We start from the raw sequence: 25,787 nt of genomic DNA, 5'->3' as shown, positions 1-25,787 counted from the left end.
ATAGTGTAAGAGCAGAATAATTTAATTTTGCTATGTTAAAGTCTGTTAGCTCTCCTGCAAACAGGAAAGAGTTCACAGCTTCTTGATAACTCTGAAATGACTGAGGTGGGAAATTTGAGAGAATTACATTTTCTCTGTGTAAGCACAGGTGTATACTCAGTGTTGAATATTGCTCTACTTCAGATGCTTGCAAATTCTGCAGAAGTGGAAGCATAAAAGGCAGAAACAGGGTAGATATACACCGTGCCCTGATGGTAAACATAATTCAGTCTTAATGTCATTCTTTGCATATGATGTTTATTTTGTGGCTGTGCAAACTTGGTAAAACACAGATTACAGCTAAATTATTGATCCTCCTGCCACAGGTGAACCACTTGAGATGTTTTCTGATCGTGACCCGTTTCTGTGACCCTGTTCTGCCCAGGCCACCTCTGTGTGCTGTCTCAGGATCACCCCACATCACACCCCTCAGTTAAAAACTATGTTTCTGCAAATGCTTTACACAAGCTCTTGTGATGATGCCCAGTTTCCAGATATGATAGATGGTCCTGTAGCTTAGATTGAAAACATTGCTTTGAAGTAAAGTAGGTACAAGATGGAATTTTCCTTTGACAGTTGTAGAGATGAAGAAGAGTTGAAGTGGAAATGTAATCAGTTTAAAGTAAATTGAAAGCCTCCAAAGTTTTGTCAAGTTAGAGCACACATTACAAGTAAGGTAGAGGCTGACTGCTTCATGGGAAGTGAGATGTCTCACCCAGGAATTATTATCTCTTTACAAAAGACCCTCTTCAAGACTAATGGGCTCCCATTAGTGAGTGAAAATAAAAGGTCTGGGAGTACGGAGAGGAAAATGGTAAGAGCAAAAGAAGGTATGTGAAAGAGCAGTAAAGAACAAGCCAACCTAAAATCATGTCCTAAGGTAGCTGCACTTAGCTTACAGGCTAATCATTATGATTTGTGTTGTCGGTACATCCTGTGATTATGCATTGTAATGGGCCAGGACTCTGCTGCCTCTTTTGAAGGTCATTACAATGCACTTAGGTATCTTTTGTTTGTACAACATGAGCATCAGCTTAGATCTGTGTGCAGTAAAGTATGCTGAAGATACACCCAGGGGTTAGGCTATATGTAGATGAGCTTTTTAAAACGTGCATTTCATCTAAAGCATCTGAAGCTCTATCTGAGCTGTGGTGCTGGAGGCAGGGACCTAATGAGACTGCTTTAGTACAGCTCTAACATACACATTAGGTAGCGGTCAGAAAGACAGTCCATCTTTCAAGGTTTAAGCAGCACTTTCTGAAAGTGCCTTCAATTATTGGCTAATGACAAGCTTTCTTCCCTGATTCTCTTGTTATCTTGTATAGCCAGATAATGAGAGTGATCACCCAGAGAGACATCAATTTATTTGCCATTTTTTATTTCATTGGGAGGCTTCGGTATATTTGAGCCAGCAACGTTCCTGATTTCTACCTCCTAGATTCGTTCCTCCATAAGTCAAGTGCCCGAGTTCAGCTTCACTATATCATTACTCTGAAGATTTACATTTCAGATAGCTTTTTCCAGCAGCATAGGTGTTGCAAACCTTAAATTAATGCACAAAACTGCTTCTACACCACATAAGATGGAACTAATAGGTAAGGAAAACAGTATGTCTTTCCCATGCCTGTCTTCTTAATGATAATGGCATTTAAAAGATCTACAAAGGGCTGTTTCAGCCAAATATCTTATGTCCACCAGTATTTGAAAAGAGAATAATGAACTGAAAGTGTTTCTGTGCCCACCCATGTGTTAATTGAAAGCTGTGAAGACAAAGAGGTAGAACCAGGCTCAAGGGACTTTCCTTACATAAAGTTTATGTGAACCATCTCTCCTGTGTTTTTCTAAGCTATCCTCATTAAGCTAAAAGGCTTCAGTGGTCATAAGAGGTATCACACAGTATGTTAGAGATTGGAGGGGACCTCAAAAGATCATCTAGTCCAATCCCCCTGCCAGAGCAGGAACACCTAGATAAGGTCACACAGGAATGTGTCCAGGCGGGTTTTGAATGTCTCCAGAGAAGGAGACTCCACAACCCCCCTGGGCAGCCTGTTCCAGTGTTCCGTCACCCTCACTGAGAAGAAGTTTCTTCTCAAGTTTAAGTGGAACCTCTTGTGTTCCAGTTTATACCCATTACCCCTTGTCTTATCATTGTTTGCCATTGAGAAGAGCCTGGCTCCATCCTCATGACACTCCCCCTTTATATATTTATATACACTAATAAGGTCCCCCCGCAGTCTCCTCTTCTCCGAACTATAGAGACCCAGCTCCCTCAGCCTTTCCTCATAAGGGAGATGCTCCACTCCCTTAATCATCTTTGTCGCCCTGCGCTGGACTCTCTCCAGCAGGTCCCTGTCCTTCTTAATGGTCTTCTTAATGCTTCCCCTTGTATTAATTCTATAGTCAACTTACAAACCAGATTGAAACTCTTTGCAGAAGATCCCATGCTTACATTTTGTTGACTCTTCTCTAGTCTCTTCTTTTCTCACACTGTGCACAGCAGAAGAAACAGACACAAACATGGACCTAGCCTCCAAACTTACAACCAAGAAGGCACCTTAGGAGGGTAGCTGTGCATTTTTGCTTGCTTTTTAAGGTCATGTGTTGCTCTTCCCCTTTTAATTGTAAGATCACTATATGAATGAGAACCACAGGAAGAAGAAATATTCAGATGTGACAGATTGGTAGAGAGGCAACTCTTTACATTAATCAGGGATGTGTGACATTGGGGAGCTCTGTCTGCATTACAGTAGTTTGGATGATAATGAGAGTAACTTCCTGAGAAAATTAACTAAGCAAAGAGCATGAAGTTGTTCACAAGGCAATTCTGGAAAAACATTTTGCTGGAAAAGAAAGATGATTGGATGAAGAAAAAAGCCTGTATACTGAGACCAGCCTTCAAAATGTTTGGGGAACAGTCTGGCCTGTGAGACTTGTGATTTGTTTATGTAATTTTCTACTTAATATCAAGTGCTTGCAGGAAAGGACCGCTTTTCAGGATTGCAATACAGCCCTGGAACTGAAGCTCCTGACCACTCTTTTTTTCCCTGCAGTGTAGTTAGAAGTGTAATATTGGTACTTACTGCCTTCTTGTGTACTATCAAATGTATTCAGTAGAAATGCATTTATGAAGATGCTCAGTCACAGGGGCCAGAACCCTGGAGGAGGACCCAGCTCTCTTGATCCTGTGTTGAACAGCCTCACTTTTCTGGATCTCACTTTACCCAAATATAAAATAGGGGATGATTCAGACCTCTCCTGCAAGAACACTTTAAAAGATGACAAAGAGGGTAGAAAGGCTGAGATGCGGGGAAAATAACTTAGTGTCACTGCATGGAACACCAATGAAGCCATCTGTGCATTGTGGTAACAGAGACAAAAGGCAAACAAAAGGTCATGAAGATTAAAATGCAGACAAAATGCCATGAAGTCATTCTAGATCAGTAATGTATTGCTTGGGAACTAAAAAGGATATTGTGGAATCAGGAAGAGTTTGTCTGTAAGAGAGAAAGAAACAATGAAAATACTGAGATTGTTTCGTCTTGAAGAAGCAAATCGTAGGAGGCATTCTAGAGAAAATAATCAAGGAGGTAAAAAAAGAGCTAAGGGGTTAGGAGATACCTGAACTTCTGCTCCAAAATACAAACTGGAACACAAGAGGTTCCACTTAAACTTGAGAAGAAACTTCTTCTCAGTGAGGGTGACGGAACACTGGAACAGGCTGCCCAGGGAGGTTGTGGAGTCTCCTTCTCTGGAGACATTCAAAACCTGCCTGGACACATTCCTGTGTAACCTTATCTAGGTGTTCCTGCTCTGGCAGGGGGATTGGAGTAGATGATCTTTTGAGGTCCCTTCCAATCTCTAACATACTGTGAAAATACAAGATACTAAGACCTTAGTGGGACTAAAAGACACTGATCCCAAAGCTGAGTCAGTGGGGGGAGTGGAGTGGAGGAGGCCGGGGTGCAAATTCATTCCTACAGCTTATGGACCTGCTGGCACAAGATATCAGTTAATGGATAAGGAGGATGCAGGGTTCTACACAAAGTAAAAACAAACAGTCTGAGAAGGAATGCACATTCTCTATTCAGTATCTCTGGCAGCCATCTAATTACTGGAGCTCGAAAGGGAACTTTCCCAAGCACCGTGTCATCCCAAAGACATTTCTTACCTTATCTGGGGTCAATGAGCACAGGCCTTTGGTAAGATGGAGGTAAAGATCAGGGCTGCTGCTCTGATTTGTTATAATTGTTCTCTTGCTCTTACTTGGAGTACTCCCTCTTTCCCAACTCTCAGAGGAGAATGGCTGTGCAGGCACTGGGCATGTTGATGGCAAGAGAACTGGCAGGGTTGCAAATAAGGTTGCAAGACATGCCGGTGCGTTGGGGCAAGGATGGGTCTGCCAGATACAGAGAGACATGGCAGAGCTATGTATACACATGATGAAGGCATAACACCAAAACTCCCCTGGCACCCAAGTAAGTAATTCTGTGGGCTGTTCCATGGCATTTGGTATGACAGATAGTGTCTGAGCACTTCACAAAGTCCTTGTTCATCTCTGCAGCCCTACTGCAAGGTGAGGGATTGGAAAGCATAGATCCCCCTAATCCTTTTAAAATCCCTTCCCTCTCATAATCGTGTGACTGGATGAATAAGGTCTTGAGACAGAGACCTATTAAGGCCTAATGATTTTTTGCCCTCTCCAGAGTTATATCTTTTCACCTACGCAGAGTGCAGCTCCCGCTCACTTTGGTAGCATTTGTTAAGTGCTCAGCATATCACACTGCAGGGCTGTGATCCAGGAGCCCAACAGAGGAGGGAGACTTTATTAGTGACCTTTTGTGGAAAACCTGGTTTTAGAAACTTGGCATATTTCATGTAAGAGCATAAAGCTCCCAATTCTCAAGGACAGCCCCATGTTGTATAACCACATCTTTCCTTCTCTGCGCTTCACTCCCCTGTCCCCTATGTGACTTGTAACTTACACAAGAAACCACATACTTGGGCTTCTGTTCCTTCCTTGTGTAGCCCTGATTCATCCCCAGTGTGGGACCATGCTGGCTTCTGAATTACCAAGGGGAAGGGTTTATATGAATGTGTCTTTAAAGACCAATTTTTAGCATATAGGTTGCAGGGGCTCAAATTAGGCGGCAGTAGATATGTTTGAGAGCTTGGCAAACCAGCCCTGCGAGTGTTTTCTAATATCAGTTCCCTGCAGTGTTAACAGGGGGAAGTGAACCACAAGGGAAACCCAGCGTTGCCCAGCACATCACCTCTGAGCACATTGCTCTGCCACCAGCCTTAGCTGAGTTCAGGCTACAGAGCCAGTTAGGTTCCTAAATGCCTTCAGTGCAAGAACGCTTCTGGAGCTTCACTCAGAGGTAGTCTAGGACCGGCTGGGGAAGTGACGGCTATGGCTGGTTGTTGTAATTCATGGGCACAAGCCCTGGCAGAGCACAGAGGTGCATTGTACCACAGATGTCTGACAGCTATGTCGTCTTAACCCTGGTAGCCTTTCACTGTCCCTGCCCTGTCTCTTCCTTGTCTTCTTGGACCTGTTCTTCTAGCAACATTATTCAGCCATTCCTATTTCCCCTCCTGGCTACCTGTCTAGCCTGTTTCCCTTTCTCCAGTCAGCTCTACTCCTCTTCGCAAAACATGCCTTTCTTCCCTGCTCATCCCCTGTTAGTCCCCTGGCCTCATCAGCCTCAGCCTCAGCCTGCAGATGCTCAGAGGGATATTATTTAGAGGGGAAGGCTCAGGGTGGCAAACTGCGTTCTTAGCACCTCACATCAACAAAAAATAGAAATATATATATAAAAATAAATTATTGTCTATGTAATGTAAAATAATTTTTATATATAATATAAATTATGTAAAAATACATCTATATTTCAAATCAGTCAGAGAGAAGTGTCCAGAATGCAAAATTTCACCCCAAAGAGTAGACATTTGGCAAATGTCAGAATGCAGAGGTTTGTGCAGTCACACTTGCTGAGCAAAGCAGGCAAAACCCTCCATGGCTCACAGCAATCTGCCTTCCAGCAAGGCCTTTGGGAGCCCCAACACACAGTTTTGGGACTGGTCCGTACCTCTGCAGCAGAAGCAGCAGCAGTGCTGAGGGAGCCAAATAAAGAGCAGGAGCGGATGTGCATGTGCCTGAGCCAGTCCCAGGGAGCACCGATGCTGTGGCCACCCTTTCATCTGCCTCCCCAGCTCTAACAGGGATCTGGTTTGGCTTTTTGTGTGTGCAATGAGCTCCCTGGACCTCCTGTTCCCACCTCGAGTGGTGCTTCCTCCCATGCGCTGCAATCTGCTGCGACTCCTCGAAGGGGGCCAGGGACAGATGGCTTGTTTTCGGCTGATAAAGGGGCTGCCTGCAAAGGAGAAGTGAGGCGGAAGCCGTCTGGCCTGATATCTCTTTCTGGTGCTGTCAACAGGAGGCCTAGGAGACAAGCTGGAGCCGGATGGAGATGAGCTCCATTACAAGGAGCACCAAGGGGAGACAAATTCTCCTCTAAAAACCCTCTCCTTGTGCTGCTAAATGGTGTCTGCTTGCCTTTATTTCAGACAGCTCCTGCTAAGCCCAGTTTACCTTAATATTTAAGGTATGCTCTGGTCTTTTCTCAGCCTGATATGCTACGTGAAAGATAACAGCGCTGAGTATCTTCATCCGCTGTCAGGGGATGGCTGGGAATGCCGCTGGGATTTTGTGTGCCGCTGACTTTTAAGTTCAATGTGATAAAATGCTAACCAGGTTTGTCACTGCCCATCTGCAGTATATGGCAGCACTGGGGCTGTCAGACACCTTGCTGACCCCAGCCCCAGCAGATAGCATGGGGCTGGCAGGCTGTCCAAGACCTAAGCTGCAACCCTGCAATAACCGAGGGAATTGGGAGCAAGCTTAGCGAATAGGAGAGATGATAAATCTGCCACTTCTGGGCATAAAAATAGGTTTTTCTTCAGGGTCCTCAGTTTTGCACTTTTTTCTTCAGGATTGGGAGGGCAAGAAGCATCCTTGCCCTTTGGAGACAGAATAATTTATAAGCCATGCTTATAAAAATTAACCATTTCCCTTTAAGTCAGCTCCTGTGCCTTTGTCTCTGCTTCCCTGATTAGTCACATAATGAGGATATTTCTAATACAACGTGTCAGGGGAGAAGGCAGCCACACAGCACTTTATCAGAGGAGAATCTGTATCCCCCCAGATGCCAATTAGCCATGGAGACACAGGCATGGGGAGCAGGGGCAAGGCAAGCTCTTATTTTAGAAGCCCTCACAGTTTTTGTGCCCTCACAGTTCCTTGCGCCAGAGCTGGAAAGCTGTGCCAAGGTAGAGAGTGACTTGAGATCTCCCTCGGCTTTCACATCCCCACCCCTCAGACGTGTTTGCCATGCTGCTGCTCCTGCTGCTGTTTGCGGGGTTATTTCTGTCACAAGCTTGGCTAAACAGAAACTCTCTCCTTATAAATATGGAAATCTGATGATTGAGCTCTCTGTCTCTTGGGACAAGTTGAAAGCATGCTAAAGAGAAAAAGGCTGCTGAGCAGTCAGTTTGGTGGCTTTATTTTCTGTACTAGTGGAGAAAAAACAGTACGGTTTTAATGCTGGGATCCAGTTTTTCAGGATGGACAAATGACTTCTCAGGCCGTGCTCACAGCAATGTGCTGAAGACTTTGAACTGGTGGCCACACTGATCATGGCAAGATGAGGACAAGAACAGTCGTGCCCAGGGCTGCCCTTTCAAAAGCATTGGTGTTACCTACCATGCTCCTGGCTGAACCACTCAGCCTGGGCTGTGGGGTCAGGAGGCAGCACTGGGTAGGTATGAAAGCATGGCCTAGGGTAGTGTCCACCACTGAGATCCCCTCCTGTCTGCAGTGTGACAGATATGCTTGGTGTGTGAGCCTTGAGCAGCTCCTCATCTTTTGGGTTGTGTTGGAAGAAGCTTTGGTTTTAGATTGGTTGAAGATCTTTGGACGCCACTGAGAACCCATTATTATTCCTGAAAAATCTCTTGAAACCTCCATCCTAGGATGGTGGGCCCTCACAGTGCTTCTTCAAGCATTTGTTTGGATCCTGCTTATAGCCTGTCTCCTTTCATTGGTTTTCTCAGCATCCTTCTTTCTTGGGGCTAGAAGTAGCTTTGATCTTGGACAAATGCACAGGTGTTTGCTCTTCCTTCAGCATCCTGACTACATTCAGCATCCTTCTTTCAACATCCTGACGCAGTATTTGCAGATCTTCATCGTCCCTAGCATGCAGGGTGCTGAGTCCTTGAGATTTCCATGCTGGTGACTCTAACTCTTTCCTGACCTAATTTTGGCTGAGCACTCAAGGGGAGATGCAGTGATTCCTTGCTGATAGCACTTACAACATCCATCCGTGCCCTTGATTGTGAGTGCAGGCAAAGTGCAAGTGTACAAGCTCAGCTTGTATAGACAGCAAACACCCTGCTGAGGGTGCCTTGGGTTGAAGGCAATAGACCTGGCAAACATGAAGTAGGTGTGCGATGAGAGGGCATCCTGTGGTTTTGACATGAATCCAGAGGCTGAAAAAATGCTCTGCAGTCTGCACACATTTTCATTCCAGAAATGTCTGACATTAAGCTAACAGTCAGTGGGTGGCATTGTCCATTGTGGGGGTCTCGATGACTGGAGACCTCAGTCAGAGAACCTGCAGAGCCGGATTAGCCCTGCCATCTGGGAGAAGGGAGATTTACTAGGTGCAGGAGAAAGGCAGGATCAAAAATGATTGATGGAGAAGCAGTGAATAGGAGAAGCAATCAAACAGCACAGAAAAGGATCCTGAGGCATTGGATTAAAGGTGCCAGGTGAATTCCAGTAACAAAAAGCAAGACCTCATTCATCATACATGTATAGGAGTTGAACGCGTAAAAATCAGCCAGCTTGCTTAAACTAAAGGTCCTGACTGCTAACTGGAAAAGGACAAGTGGCCCCAGAGGAACGCTAGTAATAGCTGTGATATTGAACCACAGATTGGAGACTTTGGTCTATTGAAAGGTATGGATGTGGAGCTTCTTAGCTTTTCCTGCTATTATTCTTACAGCCAGAGGCTTCGAAAGCTTTGTAACGTCGTATTTGCTACACTGGATCTAGTCCGTAGCTTATAAAAGCTATTATCCAATTTCCAGAGTTTTGGAGGGCACTTGGATCACTGGAACAAAACTCTCCTGCTATTATTTATATTGTGCTGGGATATTTTTGTCAGAATATATCATTTCTGCAATATCTGCCAGAACCAACCAACATTTTTAGTGTTTCCTTTGGGCAGACTTTGATTTCATCTTTCATGTACAGCTCGAACAGCTTAGCTGCATGTGGAGAGGACCTGTAAAGCATTTTGTATATGCCCATGACCATGGCATTTCAGCAGAGATGGCACTGCTTGTCTCGCACCTTCTCAGCCAGTTTCTCCAGATGTCGGAGTTGCCCGTGGGAAGGAAGCACAGTTCCTCTCTGTTACGTGGGGGAGTCTCTGATTGTCTTAATTTCAGCTAGAAAACTCAACTTGCTCTTTGAAAATAGACTTTTCCTCTTGGTGAGGCTCCTTTAAAGCCTTGAAGGAGTAAAGATGGGACACAACTTTGAACGAAGGTCTAAACACTAACCAACAAGCATGAATTCAAATCACTACAAGATCCTGCTGTGGTCCCTTATGGGCAGCACTAGGACTATGTAGAGCATTGAAATTTTCTGTAGGATTCAGCTACAGTTGCCAAGAGCCTGAGCTCCAAATACATCTTGACTTTGTCTCTGACATGCTTCTGAATTTTCAGTGATTTTGAGGGTATCCTTCCTTATGAGTCAAGTTTTAAGAAGCAGTTGTAAAGTTGTTTGGGGGTTTTTGAGATCCTGGTTTGGCCAGATGCCGGTTGCTAAACTGACTCTGACAATAGCTACCAAGGAATTTGTGGTGCTTTATTGCCTTAGATGCTCATATGTCTCCCAAAGTGGTACAAAAGGAAAGGTGTAATGTCCTCATGTATATATCCTTTATAAGGAAGGAAATGTTTTGGTATTGAAGCATCCTGAAAACATACCTCAGTTAATAGCTGGTTTTAAATAGTAATTGCATGCCAGCTGCCTGGCAAGGGCTGCAGGGAGTTAGGGGAGTGCAGTGTGGCATTTCTCTAATTTGCAATGTTAATGATCCAATTTAAGTAATGTAAAGTTAGCACAAGATACCAAACCTATAAAAGCATGTGGTAATAGCGATGGCTTATGTGCGTGAGAAGAGCCTGGAGGGGAATACGGTCTTAAATATACTCTATCATGATTGAAAGGAAAGGACCGGGGGCTGCTTGTGCTGCTGGTTTCTTGGAGGGAAATCTAACAGAAATCGTGTAATTACTCCCATTTTTCTTTGTCACTCAGTTGCTTTCCCAAACCGTTCAGTCTATTTACTGAACTGGTGCTTCCTCTGTTACCGTGGACTCCCAGGATTAGTCATACATCATCATCTAAAAGAACTTTCTTCCCTGCGCTGTGTATGTCTGGTTTGATTAGGAAAACAGACCCTCTGAAACATCTTGTTCCCTTTCCACAGCTTATGCCTTTCTGTTTGCTGCGGTTTTTTCAGCTTGAATGTGGCAGTCAGGCAGACCCTTCGTAGCCATGGCTTCAAGGGAGCATTTCAGCACAAGCGGTGTGGCTCACACAGGCAGATTAGCACTTCTCCTCTGCTCCCATTTGAAACCAAGCTAAGATCTGAACTTACATGCCAGTGAGTCGAGCTACCCCGACTGCAGGTGTACACAGTAAAAGTGTACACAGTAAAAAGTCACTTCAGTGGCGTTCAGTTTAATTGATACGACTTGACATCTTAATCATGCAGAAAATTGATGCTGCTGGCTTTTGAATTGCTGAAAGAAATGGCTTCAAATACCAGTTTGTCTTACAATTATAAATGAATCAGTTTCGAAATTCGGATCTTGTAGGGATATTGCAGGCCTAATTTGTTACTGCTAAGTAAGATCTGTTCAGCGGTTGCTCGAAAGAACAGCAGTGTTGTAACTTGTGCATTGGCAGAGCTGGTAGAAAGTCGATAAACAGTTGTCGTTTATTGCTTTGTTGAAACTGAGTCAGTAGCTATCAGGATGTATTTCAGTGCACCAGTTGCTGTGTCACCAAAATGCATTTATTTTCACTTTGGTACAGGGTGGTGATGCTGAGATGAGCAGTCAGTGCTCTGGATCCAGCAGCACGCACAATGGGATATGAAGTGACAACCATGTCTTCCCAGGAGCCTTCTGCTCTGGTCTCTGTGTGATTCTGGATGTCCTTTAACATGCGAGACTTAGAAAAAAGGTGGTTTTCTTCAGCTCACCCAGAGAGAAGGTGAAGGCCAGCTATGGTCCTTGGCAATAGGTAGGGGAGTTTGGAGAACCTCTCATTCTCAGGATAAACTGATCTTCTGCCTAAATGAGTCTGGCTTAGAAGCAGGCTCCTCTTCTCTTAAGCCAGATGGGGGAAAGGGACCTAAAAAGATCAGGGATCTCATCACCTTGTACCAAATCTTGATCAGGCTGCCTCAAAACCAGATCAGCTCTGTTGACTTTTCTGTGTGACGGATTATTTTCTGATCCAGTCTTGCAGCAGCAATTTCACAACTTCATCGGGCAAATGTACAGCTCCTTACCCTTACCTCTGCAGTTTGCTCTGAAATTGCCTCCCAATCCTGCTGCAATTTAAAGTAATAATTTCTTACTCTGATTATAAGAAATATGAAAAATAAGTATTACTCCCTTTTTCACTGGGGCAGCCCTTTCTGTGTCTGAATGCAGCTATTGTATCTCTCCTTAGTCTTCCCCTTTCTTCTCTGAACAACCCAATTATTCCAGTGTTCCTGTATGGTTGTAGCTTCAAGTTTTATCTATAGGACTGCTGAAGGGATTACATCTTCCATGAAATAATGAGGTCCAAAACTGTATGTTTAAGCATACAGTTGTGTTGAAGCAGAAGCCCAAAGGATGCAGTGAAGAGCATTACAGAGTCTTTTGTGAAGCTTGCAAGTTCAATTCCTGCCATTCATCCACCTGTGACGCTTTCCTTTCTCCTGCTGGACATGCCATTACTGACCATTGTTCATCTGTATGGTGGGTTCAGCTTCATCCACTATAAATCTGACAGCCTTTGAGCTTCTCCTTTTATGGAGTTTCTTACACAGGCAGATGATGCATATCTCGGTTCCCAGTGGTGTTGTTCACAGGGGTTTTTTTAAGCATTTTATGTCCATAGATGTTTGATGCCTGTATTGTAGTGATACCTGGATGCTGCAAAGGTCTGTTGTCCAACATACTGGTGAGATACTGCTTTTACCCGCCTGTGCACATCAGGCTCCCCAGAAGCTTGCTGCCTATAGCTGCATTTCTCAGGATAACCTAGTGCAGTACAGCTTGAGACAGAGGAAATCTGCAAAGGGCATAGGATTTTCTGTTCCCAGGGCAGAGAGACTGAAGGCATAAATATTTATTAGCAGGAGCAATGTTCTTGCCTGAGAGTCTTGGATGACAACATGGGAATGATAGAAACTGCTCAGTGACCTGAATGTACCCCCTGTGTTGGGGATGCATGCAGTTTCTCACTTGTTTTCCTGCGCACTAAGTCTCCCATGCACAGAACATCTATCAGTTTTCTCCAAACTCAATATTTGATGTGGAAAAGAGGCAAAATGCTTGGGCTTGTCCTTTCTTGTTAGCATTTGTTTGCAGCGAGTGAATACACATGGGCAGCTTCAGAAAGCAGGAGTCTGCTGAGCTGCAAGCACTCACTGTAGACTGTCACACATGTTGGTCCTGAGAGTACCGGCGTCTTTAAGTTAGAAGACAGCAAGCACATCATTGCTTGGTAGTGGAGAGAAACAAAGATAGCTGGATGATACTCCTGAGCAGTCAGCTCATACCGGTTCAGTTGATGATCAGAGCAAGATCTCTGAACTATGGAGAGAAGTGGTAAGTAAACCTCTGTATATTGTGTCTTTCCTCAGAATTAGGGGATAAGGGCAATTGTGCCCTTCTGGTTTTTATCAAAAAGCAGAGCTGCTTTAATGATCATAGAATTTCCCACAGACAGCAAAGTGGAGAACATTTTCTTAGGGCTGTAACAGTGACTGATTTTTACACTTGGCAAGGGTGGGCTGGTACAGACATCTCAGTTTCCAGTTATAGAATCAGAATAGTTAGGGTTGGAAAGGACCTTAAGATCATCCAGTTCCAACCCCCATGCCGTGGGCAGGAACACCTCACACTAAACCATGTCATCCAGGGCTCTGTCCAACTTGGCCTTGAACACCGCCAGGATGTTTCTAAGGGAGCTGAAGGGCTCAGAAACTGTGTGTGCCCATTCTCTTCCACATGCACTGGGGTCCCAGAGGATTTGCTGGATGGAAAGAAGAGGTTTGTTAAGTGACTGTCCAGGAAGGCAAAGGAAGCTGCATTTTCCAAGGTGCTACAAAGGTGTGTTTGTACTCAGCACCCAACTCCATTGATCAGGGTGCAACTGGACAGTTTGCTGGCTGTTTGGTACTGTTTCCCCCCTGTAGTCAGTGTGGGTTATTGAGAGAGGTAGATGATTAGAGTAAAAAGGCTACTGACGTGGTGCATTAAGGCAGATGTTGTGGTTTTTGCTAAGTACTGCAAAAACAGAAGCAGGGATTTAGAAAAGGAGGAAGAATAAAAACCCTGCTGTGTGTCATCCTCCTTAAACTCCTGATTTTGGTTTGAAGTGTTTTCAGCTTCTCTCTGTGCTCCTGTATATTGAGGATTCACAGCACTTATGCTCCATGAAGGTTCACTGGAATATCAATTTCTGTTGTTCAGAAACAGCACGTGGTACACACAGAGTAAGACGTGGCCGTACTTAGCAGGAGAGCAGTTTTTGAGGTCCATTTTGTCAAACCTAGAGAAAAAAACAAGCTAGTAAGGAACCATCCCACCGTTTGAATGCTGTGGTTGTGCATACCCAATTAAGCTGTGAGCATGTGGGATGTGGGGAGAAAACTTCGGTTAAACTCTGGTTCTGGCCAAATATTCATGAAGTGGCCTCATTTAATGTATTTTCCCCCTAGGAATGAAATTATAAGGAGGCCTCAGGAACAAAAAAGTCCCTTGAAAGTATTAAATTTCCATTGCCATTTGGAACCCCTGCAGCTACATCTCAGCACTTGCCTTTTGATTGGGAGGGTACCCCCAGCAAGCAGAGAGAAATCACATTGTCTGGCCTGGGACTGGTCTCACCATGTAGCTGAGATTTTGATGTTGGGGTCAGTGCTGAATGCATCAGCCTGGAGAGGCTTGTAAAAAATGACAAAATCACCAAGTTTTGCAGTAGCAAAATTGCAGTAGCAAAAGCCTGCAGTGAGTCTCGGCGTGCTCACAGGCATTCCAAAGCAAGAGGCTAATTAGTCAAGTAAATGTTTCTCTGAGTGGATGAGATACAGAGAAAGAAATGCACCCCTTCCGTATGCACAGAAGAAAAGCGTGTTTGTGCAAAGAGGCAGCTCCAGCCGAGCTGCGTGGGAATGCTGTCGTTCTCGCAGCCAGGGTTGTTACTATGGAGTCTTGTGCGTTGCTGCAGAACATATATGAAGTGATGGATGGGAAATACGACAGTGCCTTGGCACTCCTGGGATGGGGATGGATATCCGCCGTCACTGGGGATGCTGTCTCTGGCCCAGCTTGATTTCCTTTTCAATACATTTTGCTCTCTGGAAAGAGCAATCTTGCCTATGTATACAGTGGTGCTCACCCAGAAGCTTCTGGTGCTTTGTGATCCTTCTGTGCAAGTCATAGGTCTGTTGTGTGGCCGTAACATGTTGCCTTGCAGTTCTGCTGTAGAGATGCCATGCTGCTAGGGCAGAAAAGTGTTGTTCCAAACCTTGGAGATGAATTCCTGGCATGGACTGGCATTACTGTGGACTCTGCTGCTGTGTCCTTCATCTGTCCTATGTCAGAGGCAGGGATGCAGTCTCCACCAGTTGCCAGGCCTCCTCTATAGTCATAGAATCATAGAATAGTTAGGGTTGGAAAGGACCTTAAGATCATCTAGTTCCAAACCCCCTGCCATGGGCAGGGACACTCCACACTAAACCATGTCACCCAAGGCTCTGTCCAACCCAGCCTTGAACACCGACAGGGATGGAGCATTCAAAACTTCCCTGGGCAACCCATTCCAGTGCCTCACCACCCTCACAGTAAAGAATTTCTTCCTTATATCCCCTGTTTAAGTTTGAACCCGTTACCCCAAGGGTTTATTCATCTCCTTTTAAGATGAGTGTTAAAACATGATGGAATGAATTGCTCCTTGAAAATCAGCTGTGTTTTTTTCTGGAGTTCTCGCGATCCTTTCCTGTTTGTTTGGTCTAAAGCCCAGCTTTGAGATTGCTCCAGCTGAGTCTTCTGGTCCAGGACCAGAGTCCAAATCATCACAGGCCCCTCAAAATATTTCTCCTCTCACTCTGTTCATGCAAAATGGATGTCTAATCTCACTGGCAGGTCACCCACAAGGAAAAGCTACTGTCAGCACGTCAGCTTCTGGGAAAAATAAGGTCTGGGTTTGGTTTAAAGAGTTCAATCATGATTCTAGCAATGTGAACCTGAGCTAGTCTGGGTGGCCAGGTTCCTTCTCTGCCATATGAACTGCTGGTTGTGAGCTCACCTGGCTCTATACTGGACTGCACCATCACAGTATATGGTCATCACACCATGTCCTTAACTGTAATATGTCTACTCCCATGCCTTCCTGCAGCCAGCAGATTAGGGCTCCAAGGACTTGTTTGTGTTCAGTAGCACTAAAGAGCATCCACCTCTTGGAGTCATGATTCTTAAAAATGGCTATATCCTGTCTTTTCCCAGACTATTGGATGTAAGATTCTCATCCAGGAAAGCCTGGACTCAGGTGGTGCCACTTATCATCTTACACATTCCTCTAGCAGAGTTTCTAGCATGCCTGGGAAACAGCCATACCCTTGACATTATCTGGCTATTCCCATGAATATCCTTTCCTAGAGCTTGGATTCTAGTCTAGCTCCTATGCCTAGGTGTGTTTGAGACCAATCCCATGCTCAAAGGATACCACATACCACATACTCAGCCTCTTTGGCTGAGATATATCATAGAATAGGTTCTAACACAGAAAATAAGGATGGCTATTTCAAGTCGGATGAAAGGTCTCGCCAACCCCTTTATCATGTCCCCAAGAGTACAAGAACATCATGAGCCTGTGGTGATGCCTCCCTGGTTCTCTCCCTCTGTAGATCTGTGCCTATTATCTGATGGAACCTGTCATCCAAGATCTCTTCCTTGAGTGGTACTAGCTAGCTACAGCTCATAATTTTAATTTATAAAGTTGGGATTGTTGTTCTTTGGTGTACCACTCCACTTTTAGCTTCATTTAATTTCAACTGCTGTGTTTTTGCCATTCAGCTGCTTTATTTTGCTGTTTAGTGTGGTAAATCCAAATTTACATACTCATATAGGTGTACGTATATGCATGCGTGTCCAATTTAGTTTCTAGCTTTGTGTAGGGAAGAAGTGAACTTGTTTGAAAACATTTTTAATTGTCGTGATGGTGCTGAGTAGAGAGAGTTCCAACAGGTGTGAAGTTTGTTTGAAGGGACTTTAAATATTCTTAGATACTGGTAGAACTGCTTGAATTGTTAGTTTGTCTCTCTCTGAACCCTTTGGTGTGCTGTAGCAGAGACTACCTGGATTAGGTTGTGTGTAAGTAGGCCTGATGGGGAGCTTTGGGTTTTGGGAGCATTTTAGTGACAGAGAATGATGCTGTGCTTCTGACAGATAACTGAAATTAAATCTTCCCAGTTAGCCGTGAAAGCGATTCAGAATTGGAAGTACAGGTGTCTTTATTCCTCTCCCAGGAGGACTGGAGATTGAATTCTCCCACTCATTCAGTCCTCATTCCTTCTGAGCTGGACTGTCACAAAGAGCTGGTCACAAACGTTTTAGTTTTAATCATGAGGTTGACTCGTCCACCTGGGACTCGGCTGAAACTGTAAATGCGCGTCATGCAACACCCCAGAGTCATCGCATGAAAATGGTTCAGGACTGTGGCCAACCCAGGCTGAATTTGAACTGGTGACCCACCCTCCACATTATATTCCCAATATCATCCATCATGTAAGTCTGATGTTGAAATCTGGCTTTTCCAGAGGTACTTTTAGCATTCTAAATGTGCTTCCAAAGTCCTGTGGTTTGCCTCTGGGTTTCAGCCATTCAAAACACTAGCATGTTCTTTGTTCACTCTGAATGCGGGTGGGGATGGACTTGCCTAACAGCAAGTTAGAGAAGAGACTTCATAACTTTTAGCTAAACCATTCTGTTTTGTTTCCTTTTCTCTTTCAACAGGATCCAACAGCTGCATCTATTTCGGACAGAGATTGTGATACAAGGGAGGGAGATACTGTAGCCATGAACTATAAGCCGTCCCCACTTCAAGTGAAATTAGGTGAGTCTGCTAATGGAAAGTGAAAAGACTGAATCCAAGGTCTGAAATACAATGAGGTGCTCATGGGATCATATGCAGATCTCCACATATGTGGCTGAGCAAGCCAGCTTGGATCAAACAACTCTCAGAGCAGTTTTATCATTGTGATTCTGCTGGTGAAGGAACTGACCTACAAACATGTAAGGACCCTGTACATTGGGCTGTGGTAGAGGAAGAAAGCTATTCCTTGAAAGGAAGACATAGCTTTTTAAACCCACAGATTTTTATCAAGCTAAGATCAAGGCTTGGCCACATAAAGAATGTAGATAATATAGAGGGACTGTAAAAAAGGAGAGAAGACAGAATAACTGCAAACAAAAGGGAAGGGATCAGAGACTTGGCCCACTACCAGAAAAAGATAGAGCTTGTTACTGTGAGATGGAGGACTTGTAGGTCTGTAAAGGTTCACATACCTCATTCTATTTCTGAGCAATATTTTTTAAGTTCTGGAAGCAGAATCATCCAGTGAGCACAATACACTGCTTCCTTGCAAGGCTAATGCTTACAGAAGGACAGCAGTCCATACACGGCTGTTCTGCCTCCAAAACCTGGGCCACTGTTGTGCCACAGAGCCTCAAGAACCTGATGAAGGAACAGTGTGCTTTTTGCTTAGAATGTGGATCTTAAATCTGAAAAATTTTGCAATGGGATCAGGAAGCAGTGCCCTGGTTGTCCTTCACATCAGTACAAATGACACTGAGAGGATGCTGCTGGAGCTTATTGAGGGTGACTGTGCCATGTTGGGAAGGCTTTGAAAGAAGTGGGTTCCCACATGTTCAGTGGAATAATTTTGGCCCCTACCAAATGAGTGATAGGGAAGGTTATCAGACAGCTAAGATTTGAAAAAGATTGGGGAAAGTTTGGGCATTGGTGTGTGATTATGAAGAGATGTTCTCAACAGATAGGTTTTATCCAAGCACCTGCAATACTACTGCAAACATTAGTGTTGGCCTCATTTTTAAGAGCAGCCTTAAAGGAACACCAGGAAAAGGCTGAGGAGCACTTGAGAAGTCTCAAGGCTCTGCCTGAGTATGTGGTAAATGGAACAGTCAAACAAATGTGGTCATAGCAGTGCAGAAAGAAATGTCACAGAGTAGACCCGTAGACAGCACAGGAAAATACAGTAGTTGAATCGGCAAGATCTCGCTGCAAGTGTGACTAGGAAGGAGAAGACAGGAAGTTGGATATGCAGATGCAGCAAGATTATGCAGCAGAGAGGAGAACCTTGAGCTACTTATATAGGTATGAGCAAGTGCATTGGAACAAGAAGACCTGTCCTGCAGTTGCAGTCATGAATACTCTAAAGCCAGTGGCTGCTTCTCAGGAAAAGGCAGGGAGCAGCACTCTATGTTATTGACAGCACAAGTCACAGTTTGGTTAAGGATTATCACTGCCAGCGTGCCATATGCCACCAGGATCCTTTTTCACTGCCAAGAGAGTTCTGTAATGTTATTAGAATGATAATTACTGCTGCAATAGTTGTTTTAGGTAATTTAACATCAAGAATCAAGTTGGAGAGCAATTGATTCTATTATTGGTAAGTCTGAGATAGTCTTGCATTTGTAGGCAGTAAAAATATCCTCCAGAGATTTGCTGACGTGACTTGGCTTTAGTTAGTGATGAGGACATTATAGGTGATCTGATCATGGGAAATAGATTTGGATTCAGAATTAACAAGTTCAGTTCATGCAAATTAAATGAAAAAGTAATTTGAGGTAGATCTCTAAGTGTTTTAAGCAAAGCCAGTAGGTTGAGAAACCCAGGAACTTAAAACACATCAGATAATGTGTTTTGAGAAGGAGAAAGTATCAGATGAAAGGACATTGCTAATGGAGTGTTTATTAATGACTTTGACACAAAATGCATGAGTCTGCAATGAAAATTTAGTCATAGTGTATTTGGGAGACAGAAGTACAACAAAGACTGTGAAATGCCACAGAGAAAACACATGAAAACTAGAATAATAGAAATGAAAAAAAGATGACAGGGAAAACTCAATCTGATGTAAACTGGAATTTAGCAACTGGAGGTGACTTAAGAGGAAGCCTGTTACATTAGCTGAGTGCAAGACAGCTGATTACTACAATGGATTAATATATGAAAATATGCCACAGTTACATAGCTTACCATATTTTTTCCTAAGCTCAGATACAGTGGAATGATTAGTCTTTCTTCCAGAACTTCTGCTTTTCCACACAGGGAAGATTTTATTTCACTTATCTGCTGCTGAATGCTGCTGTTCATCAGTAGAGAGGCAAAAGGAGATGTTTTTGCTGTAGATGGAGGTGTAGTGTTACCAGGACCTCATTTCCAGCTAGTGATCCTGCCTGGTTTACACTCAATGCACACCACTATGGAATCATAGAATAGTTAGGGTTGGAAAGGACCTTAAGATCATCAAGTTCCAACCCCCCTGCCATGGGCAGGGACACCCCACACTAAACCATGCCTTCCAAGGCTCTGTCCATCCCGGCCTTGAACACCGACAGGGACGGAGCATTCACAACTTCCTTGGGCAACCCATTCCAGTGCCTCACCACCCTTACAGTAAAGAATTTCTTCGTTATATCCAATCTAAACTTCCCCTGCTTAAGTTTTAACCCATTACCCCTTGTCCTATCACTACAGTCCCTGATGAAGAGTCCCTCCCCAGCATCCTTGTAGGTCCCCTTCAGATACTGGAAGGCTGCTATGAGGTCTCCACACAGCTTCTCTTCTCCAGGCTTCTCATGAAGGTAATAGTGGAGGAAACCTACGTGCTTAAGAGGAGTTGTCTTGCAAGGCTGCCAAACATCATCTTGCCTTGTCTCCAGAGAGAAATCTGCTCAAACACCTCTCTCTCTGCCTGTGGAGACAGCATACCTTTTTAATTAGGTGAACACATATCTAGTGGCATTTGGATTGACACTCTACTCTTAGCCATACTCAGATGAGCTCTGAGTTACCTGTGGCAAAATGAGACTAACGGTATTGTCTGTAGCCAGTGTAGTGTGCCTTTAATCCACATCAGCTCTTGCTGCTGTTATTCTTAAAATCTGCCCAGCCTTTACAATTTTCAAGCAGTTTAATGGCTCGCATCTCCTAGCTCTGGCCCCTGCTCCTCCAACTAGACTTTTTTGTCTCTTCTGCATTAAACTTGTCAGGATTTGGGTTGTTTTTTTAATCTCTTTAAAGCTAGAAAAAGTTAAAGTAATACATAAATGTTTGATAGCTTAACTAGCAGAGCCATTATTTGGGATGGTAGCAACTAGGGGTTTAATCCTATTGTGGGTTTTCCATATGGGTAGTGGCATTTTTCACTGTTAAATCAGAATCAATTGTTCAAATGTCAAATGCTCGGATGGAAGGTTGATAAATGTCATTTTTCACCCGTGAAGATTCATATATAAATCTGTCACATGTGCTTGCTGGAAGGTTGGTTCAAGTGAGCTCAGTTAAATACCAACCCAGCATGAATACAACTTTTGCTTCCAGAGGCTGCAGTGATTGAAGTGTGAAAGAAGGAATTTGCTGTGCTGCATGCATAGAACACAGATTCATCCTGCTGCTCGAATGGTCTTTTCCTCTGTTGTTTCTCCCCCTCTGAATAAATACATTTGGCCATGTGTTTGCTTTGGAGGTCAGTTAGATACAAGAAGAATTTTGCAGGTGACTTATTTCTAGTGCATTCCTAAGGATTACACCTGGTTTATAAATGGATCAGTAAAACATTTAGCTTGCTGCTGGGAACATGACAAAAAAGAGGAGAGCCTCACACCCACTGGAAATAACATCTCCCAGTTCATGTAGTTCATCATCCTAAACCTTTATTGATATTATGTCCCTATTAATTATGCATTTCTTACTTTTCTAACACTCCCGTTTCATCTTTCTGTCAGGAACTGCTTCTTTCTGTCTTTAAAATCACTTGATAAAGAGGCTCCTGGCACAGGGGAGAGAAGGAGGGAAGTCTGGGTGTACATTAGTGTTTAGTGTGGATATCTCCAGCCCATCCTTATTAGGAGGCATGTCCAGATGGAGCATATACCACAAGCTTTGTGAAAACAGAAGAGAGTTGTGATAAGGAGAGATGGAGGAACAGAATAATCCCCAAGTGTAAATCTCAGGGGCACCATATCCACTAGAAAGCAATGGATCCTCCTGGGATCCCCAGGAGATGAGATATTATTTTAATGAAGCTTATGCCATCTGTTTTTCTATTTTGCATTTTTAATTTCTCTTCCCTGTGCTGAAATCCCCATGCAGACAGTCTGTCTTATCTAGCAATCAGTGACATTACAGATTGTGTTAAAACAGAATGGGCAATGTGGCAATTGGTTGGAGTGCTGCAGAACAAGCTACGGTGGTGATGAGGGTTTGTGGCAGTGGCATCTTCATCACACCAGGAACTTGGCTGTAAATCCTAACTACCGTTTTGTTCCCCTCCAAGCTTAGATCTCATGCTGGTACTTACCTTGCCAAAAATACTGGAAAGCACAGTGGCTGATTCTGGTCAACCCCATAAGGAGAAGCAAGTGTCATAAAGTTGCTTTTAGTGTAAGCTGCTGTGGATCAAGTATATAATCAATCCACCAGCCTAACCAGGAACTTTCATTGCTTCAAGAGGCAGGAAGCTATTGTAACACTAACAGAGCAGAGCTATTTCACTAATTAATAGGGTATGAACACATTCCTCTTGCCAGCTGCATTGTAGGATGTTGATTTTTTTCTCTAGGAGACACAGTGCAGGTCAGCCACAGCCCAGCTACTGCTAGGAAGGAAATTCTACTCACCAGGAGCCTCAACCTATTGCTAGGGTGAGCATAAAAGCCTCTTGAGTCGCCCCAGTCTGGCCTTTTGGATTTTTGTGTGGCAAGAAGGAGATGAGAGCAAGTGAACGGCCATAGTGGGGCCTGAGCCAAGTGGATGGCTCAGGGAGAGGTGAAGGAAGTCTTGTTATTCACTTAATCTCTTCTCCACCCAAGCTGTAGCTGTGCCTGGGATTGCGCCAACCCAGGTGTAGGACCTTGCACTTGGCATGGTTAAACTTCATAAGGCTGGCATCAGCCCACCTCACAAGCGTGTCAAGGTCCCTCTGGATGGCATCCCTTCCCTCCAGCGTATCAACTGAACCACACAGCTTGGTGCCATCGGCAAACTTGCTGAGGGTGCACTCAATCCCACTGTACATGTTGCTGACAAAGATGTTGGACAGGATTGGTCCCAACAACAACCCGTGAGGGACACCACTCGTTACTGGTCTCCAGCCGGACATCGAGCCATTGACCTCAGCTCTCTGAGTGCAGCCATCCAGCCAGTTCTTTATCCACTAGGTGGTTCATCCATCAAATTGATGTCTCTCCAATTTAGAGACAAGGATGTCATGTGGGACAGTGTTGAATGCTTTGCACAAGTCCAGGTCGATTGACGTCAACTGCTCTGCCCCTGTCCATCACTTCTATACCCCCATCATAGAAGGCCACCAAATTGGTCAGGAAATGTAGCATGTTGTTCTGTGGTGTGCATGATTTGGACAAAACTGAGAATCTGATTTATTTCTGGGTCCCGTCTTGGTGGAGACTGAAGTGGACAGAGGAGATAATCAATTTAGAGACAGAGGCTGATGACAAATCTGTGGTATTAGCTTCTACCCTCCAGCCTGCTGCTGGAAGGTGGAATATGAAGTGGACAGAGGAGATAATTGATTTAGAGACAGAGGCTGGTGGCAAATCTATGGTGTTAGTTTCTACCTTCCAGCCTGCTGCTGTGTATTCATGGCAGATATTGAATTGCTGTACAATCAGGGAGGAGTAGTACTGGGAATATCATTCAATGAGCTGAGAACTACAAAGCCCTCAGGGTTCAACGTAACAAAATTGGTGCATTCCTGGTTGAAACTTTACAGATGGTCTCTAATCCTGGTAAAGAACAGAATGCCTTTATCTCCCTATGTGGCTCATGAGACTGATCTTTCAGTTGATGTAGTTATTTAACCCTCTCCTAGGTTTGACTGTGGGTTCAGAGCTTGCTGTAAAGCATCTCCATTGAAAAACTTAAACAGGTTAAAACTTAAACAGGGGAAGTTTAGACTGGATATAAGGAGGAAGTTATTTACTGTAAGAGTGGTGAGGCACTGACATGGGTTGCCCAAGGAAGTTGTGAATGCTCCATCCCTGTCGATATTCAAGGCCAGGTTGGACAGGGCCTTGGGTGACATGGATTAGTGCGAGGTGTCTCTGCCCACGGCAGGGGGTTGGAGCTATGTGATCTTAAGGTCCTTTCCAACCCAAACTATTCTATGATAAAAGCCACAAAGCACACGACAGAGCATCCTATCCCAGAGCTGTTCAGAAGGATGCCTCGCTCAGAAATCCCATTCCAGGGCTGCTCTTGCAGCAGGTCAAGATGAAAAACTGGCACTGGGAGATGCACCCCAACCCCCAGACTTCTAAACTTTTCACATAGAAGACAGAATTAGTAAGGGGAGGTTGTAGCAGGCTGGACAAATCAATGCCATTACTGTATCCTTTTGTCAGTACCTCAAGTACTGTCTATTCCCAGTTGCGTTTCTGTAACAAGGCGATTAATGCTAATGAGGTATAGCATCTGTTGTTTCTGGGAAGAAGCTCTGCAGGTAAATTAGGGATACGTTTTATAAAAAGGCTCCCACTCTTAAGCTGGGTCCCCGGGTTCCACGTCTATGGACAAAACTGCAGATTTCCATATCCGTAACTGTTTACATGGCGACCTCAAGTGACATCATTACCCTAAGTGCACAAAGCCGTGTTCGTCCCCTAGGAGCACCCATTTCCTTGAACAGAGTCTGTATTTTGTATTGGGGGGAGGTGGATGGTAGTGTGGAAGCCAGAGTACAGTGGCAGTGTAGCACTGCTATTGATTTTCTTCATGAAGATGGAAGTGTAGCCTACCACTCAGAGGCCTCCTGAGGCTTGGGAGGAATTTATTTAAACATTATTTCATGTGTTATTACTCTTCCCATTTATAATAGCAATTGCGTTCACAATTTATTGTAGCATCCTTCCTGTAGGGTATCTCCAGGGTCTTTTTGGAGGGGATGAGAGAATGAACAGTTGCATCACATTAAGGGCAGTAGGGCTGTCTGCAGACAGAACAGCAAAAATGAGGGCAGGAAAACAGTTGTGGCAGGCATATTATTGCAGGTCAGTTAGAGGAGAAATAGAGGAGCAGAAAGGAAAAGGTGTGTGAGACACTGCAGCTGACATAGGCTTGGGTAAACAGTAAAGCCATTAATAGAAACTGGAAGAGAGCAATTCACTGAAGTTCAGCAGAGTGCTCTGGGCAAGAGAATGTTAGTGAGTGAGACAGAAGGAAGGGAGGTACCAGTCAGCAAATCCCAGGAGCAGAGCATAAGTACATGAATATGATGAGCATGATGTGGCATGATGTTCACCAAACGAGCCTACTATTTCTGTCACTACAATTTGTTTGCCACCCCACCAGTATTTTACTGGTCTTTCCCATTCTTCCATCATCATATGTGCACTTCTCCAGTGACGTGTTAGGGGGAACCCACAGACTTAACAAGCCAGTAGACACACATCTTATGTTGTACACATCACTCTTGGATAATACGCATTCAGATAAAAGGTCATGAAGGAGGAAGCTTCAAGTTAGCTGAATAATTTTGTTGGGCATTATAGAATTACAGAATAGTTAGGGTTGGAAAGGACCTTAAGACCGTATAGTTCCAACCCCTGCCATGGGCAGGGACACTTTGCACTAAACCATGTCACCCAAGACTCCGTCTAACCTGGCCTTGAACACTGCCAGGGATGGAACATTCATAACTTTGTTGGGCAACCCCTTTCAGTGCCTCACCACCCTCACAGTAAAGAACTTCCTCCATATATCTAACCTGAACTTCCCCCAAACTTAAACTTATCTGGCCATCCTTTAGCCACTCCAGCTTTTTACAGTACTTACAGGTCTGATGGTCCAGGAAAGAGCTAACCCTGAAGATCTGCTTCTACACAAATTATTTTACTTTGTAATGAGAATAGGCCAAAGCATCTGGTGTCTGAGTGGGGGTTTTTGCCTGAAGCAGAAGACCGGAGCTGCAAATCACAGGTTTTCTGTGTCCTGACCCACCATAATCTGCCACTTTACATAGGAGGAGCAGCTCAGAGGTTGTGAGGCAAAACAAATCAAGTGGATTATTGAGATTCTCTGACAGAAGGAAGGAAAAATTCTGTAATTAAAGTAGTGATGA

At 44.2% G+C, this 25,787-nt stretch overlaps 1 protein-coding gene across 2 annotated transcripts in view; it reads left to right on the top strand.

Annotated features, from left to right (window-relative positions):
* FAM219A (family with sequence similarity 219 member A) overlaps positions 1–25,787 on the top strand; it is an 89,216-nt gene that overhangs the window by 35,026 nt on the left and 28,403 nt on the right. For both annotated transcript variants that reach the window (XM_080636554.1, XM_080636553.1), the window contains exon 2: positions 17,419–17,518. In XM_080636554.1, the coding sequence (XP_080492680.1) occupies positions 17,419–17,518 (100 nt within the window). The remainder of the gene's footprint in view (positions 1–17,418; positions 17,519–25,787) is intronic.

The sequence above is a fragment of the Psittacula echo genome (genome assembly GCF_963264785.1).
Source record: "Psittacula echo genome assembly, chromosome: Z".
Classification (NCBI taxonomy): Eukaryota; Metazoa; Chordata; class Aves; order Psittaciformes; family Psittacidae; genus Psittacula; species Psittacula echo.
Note: the sequence above shows the minus strand (reverse complement) of the source record. Positions and strands in the feature narration are given on the sequence as shown.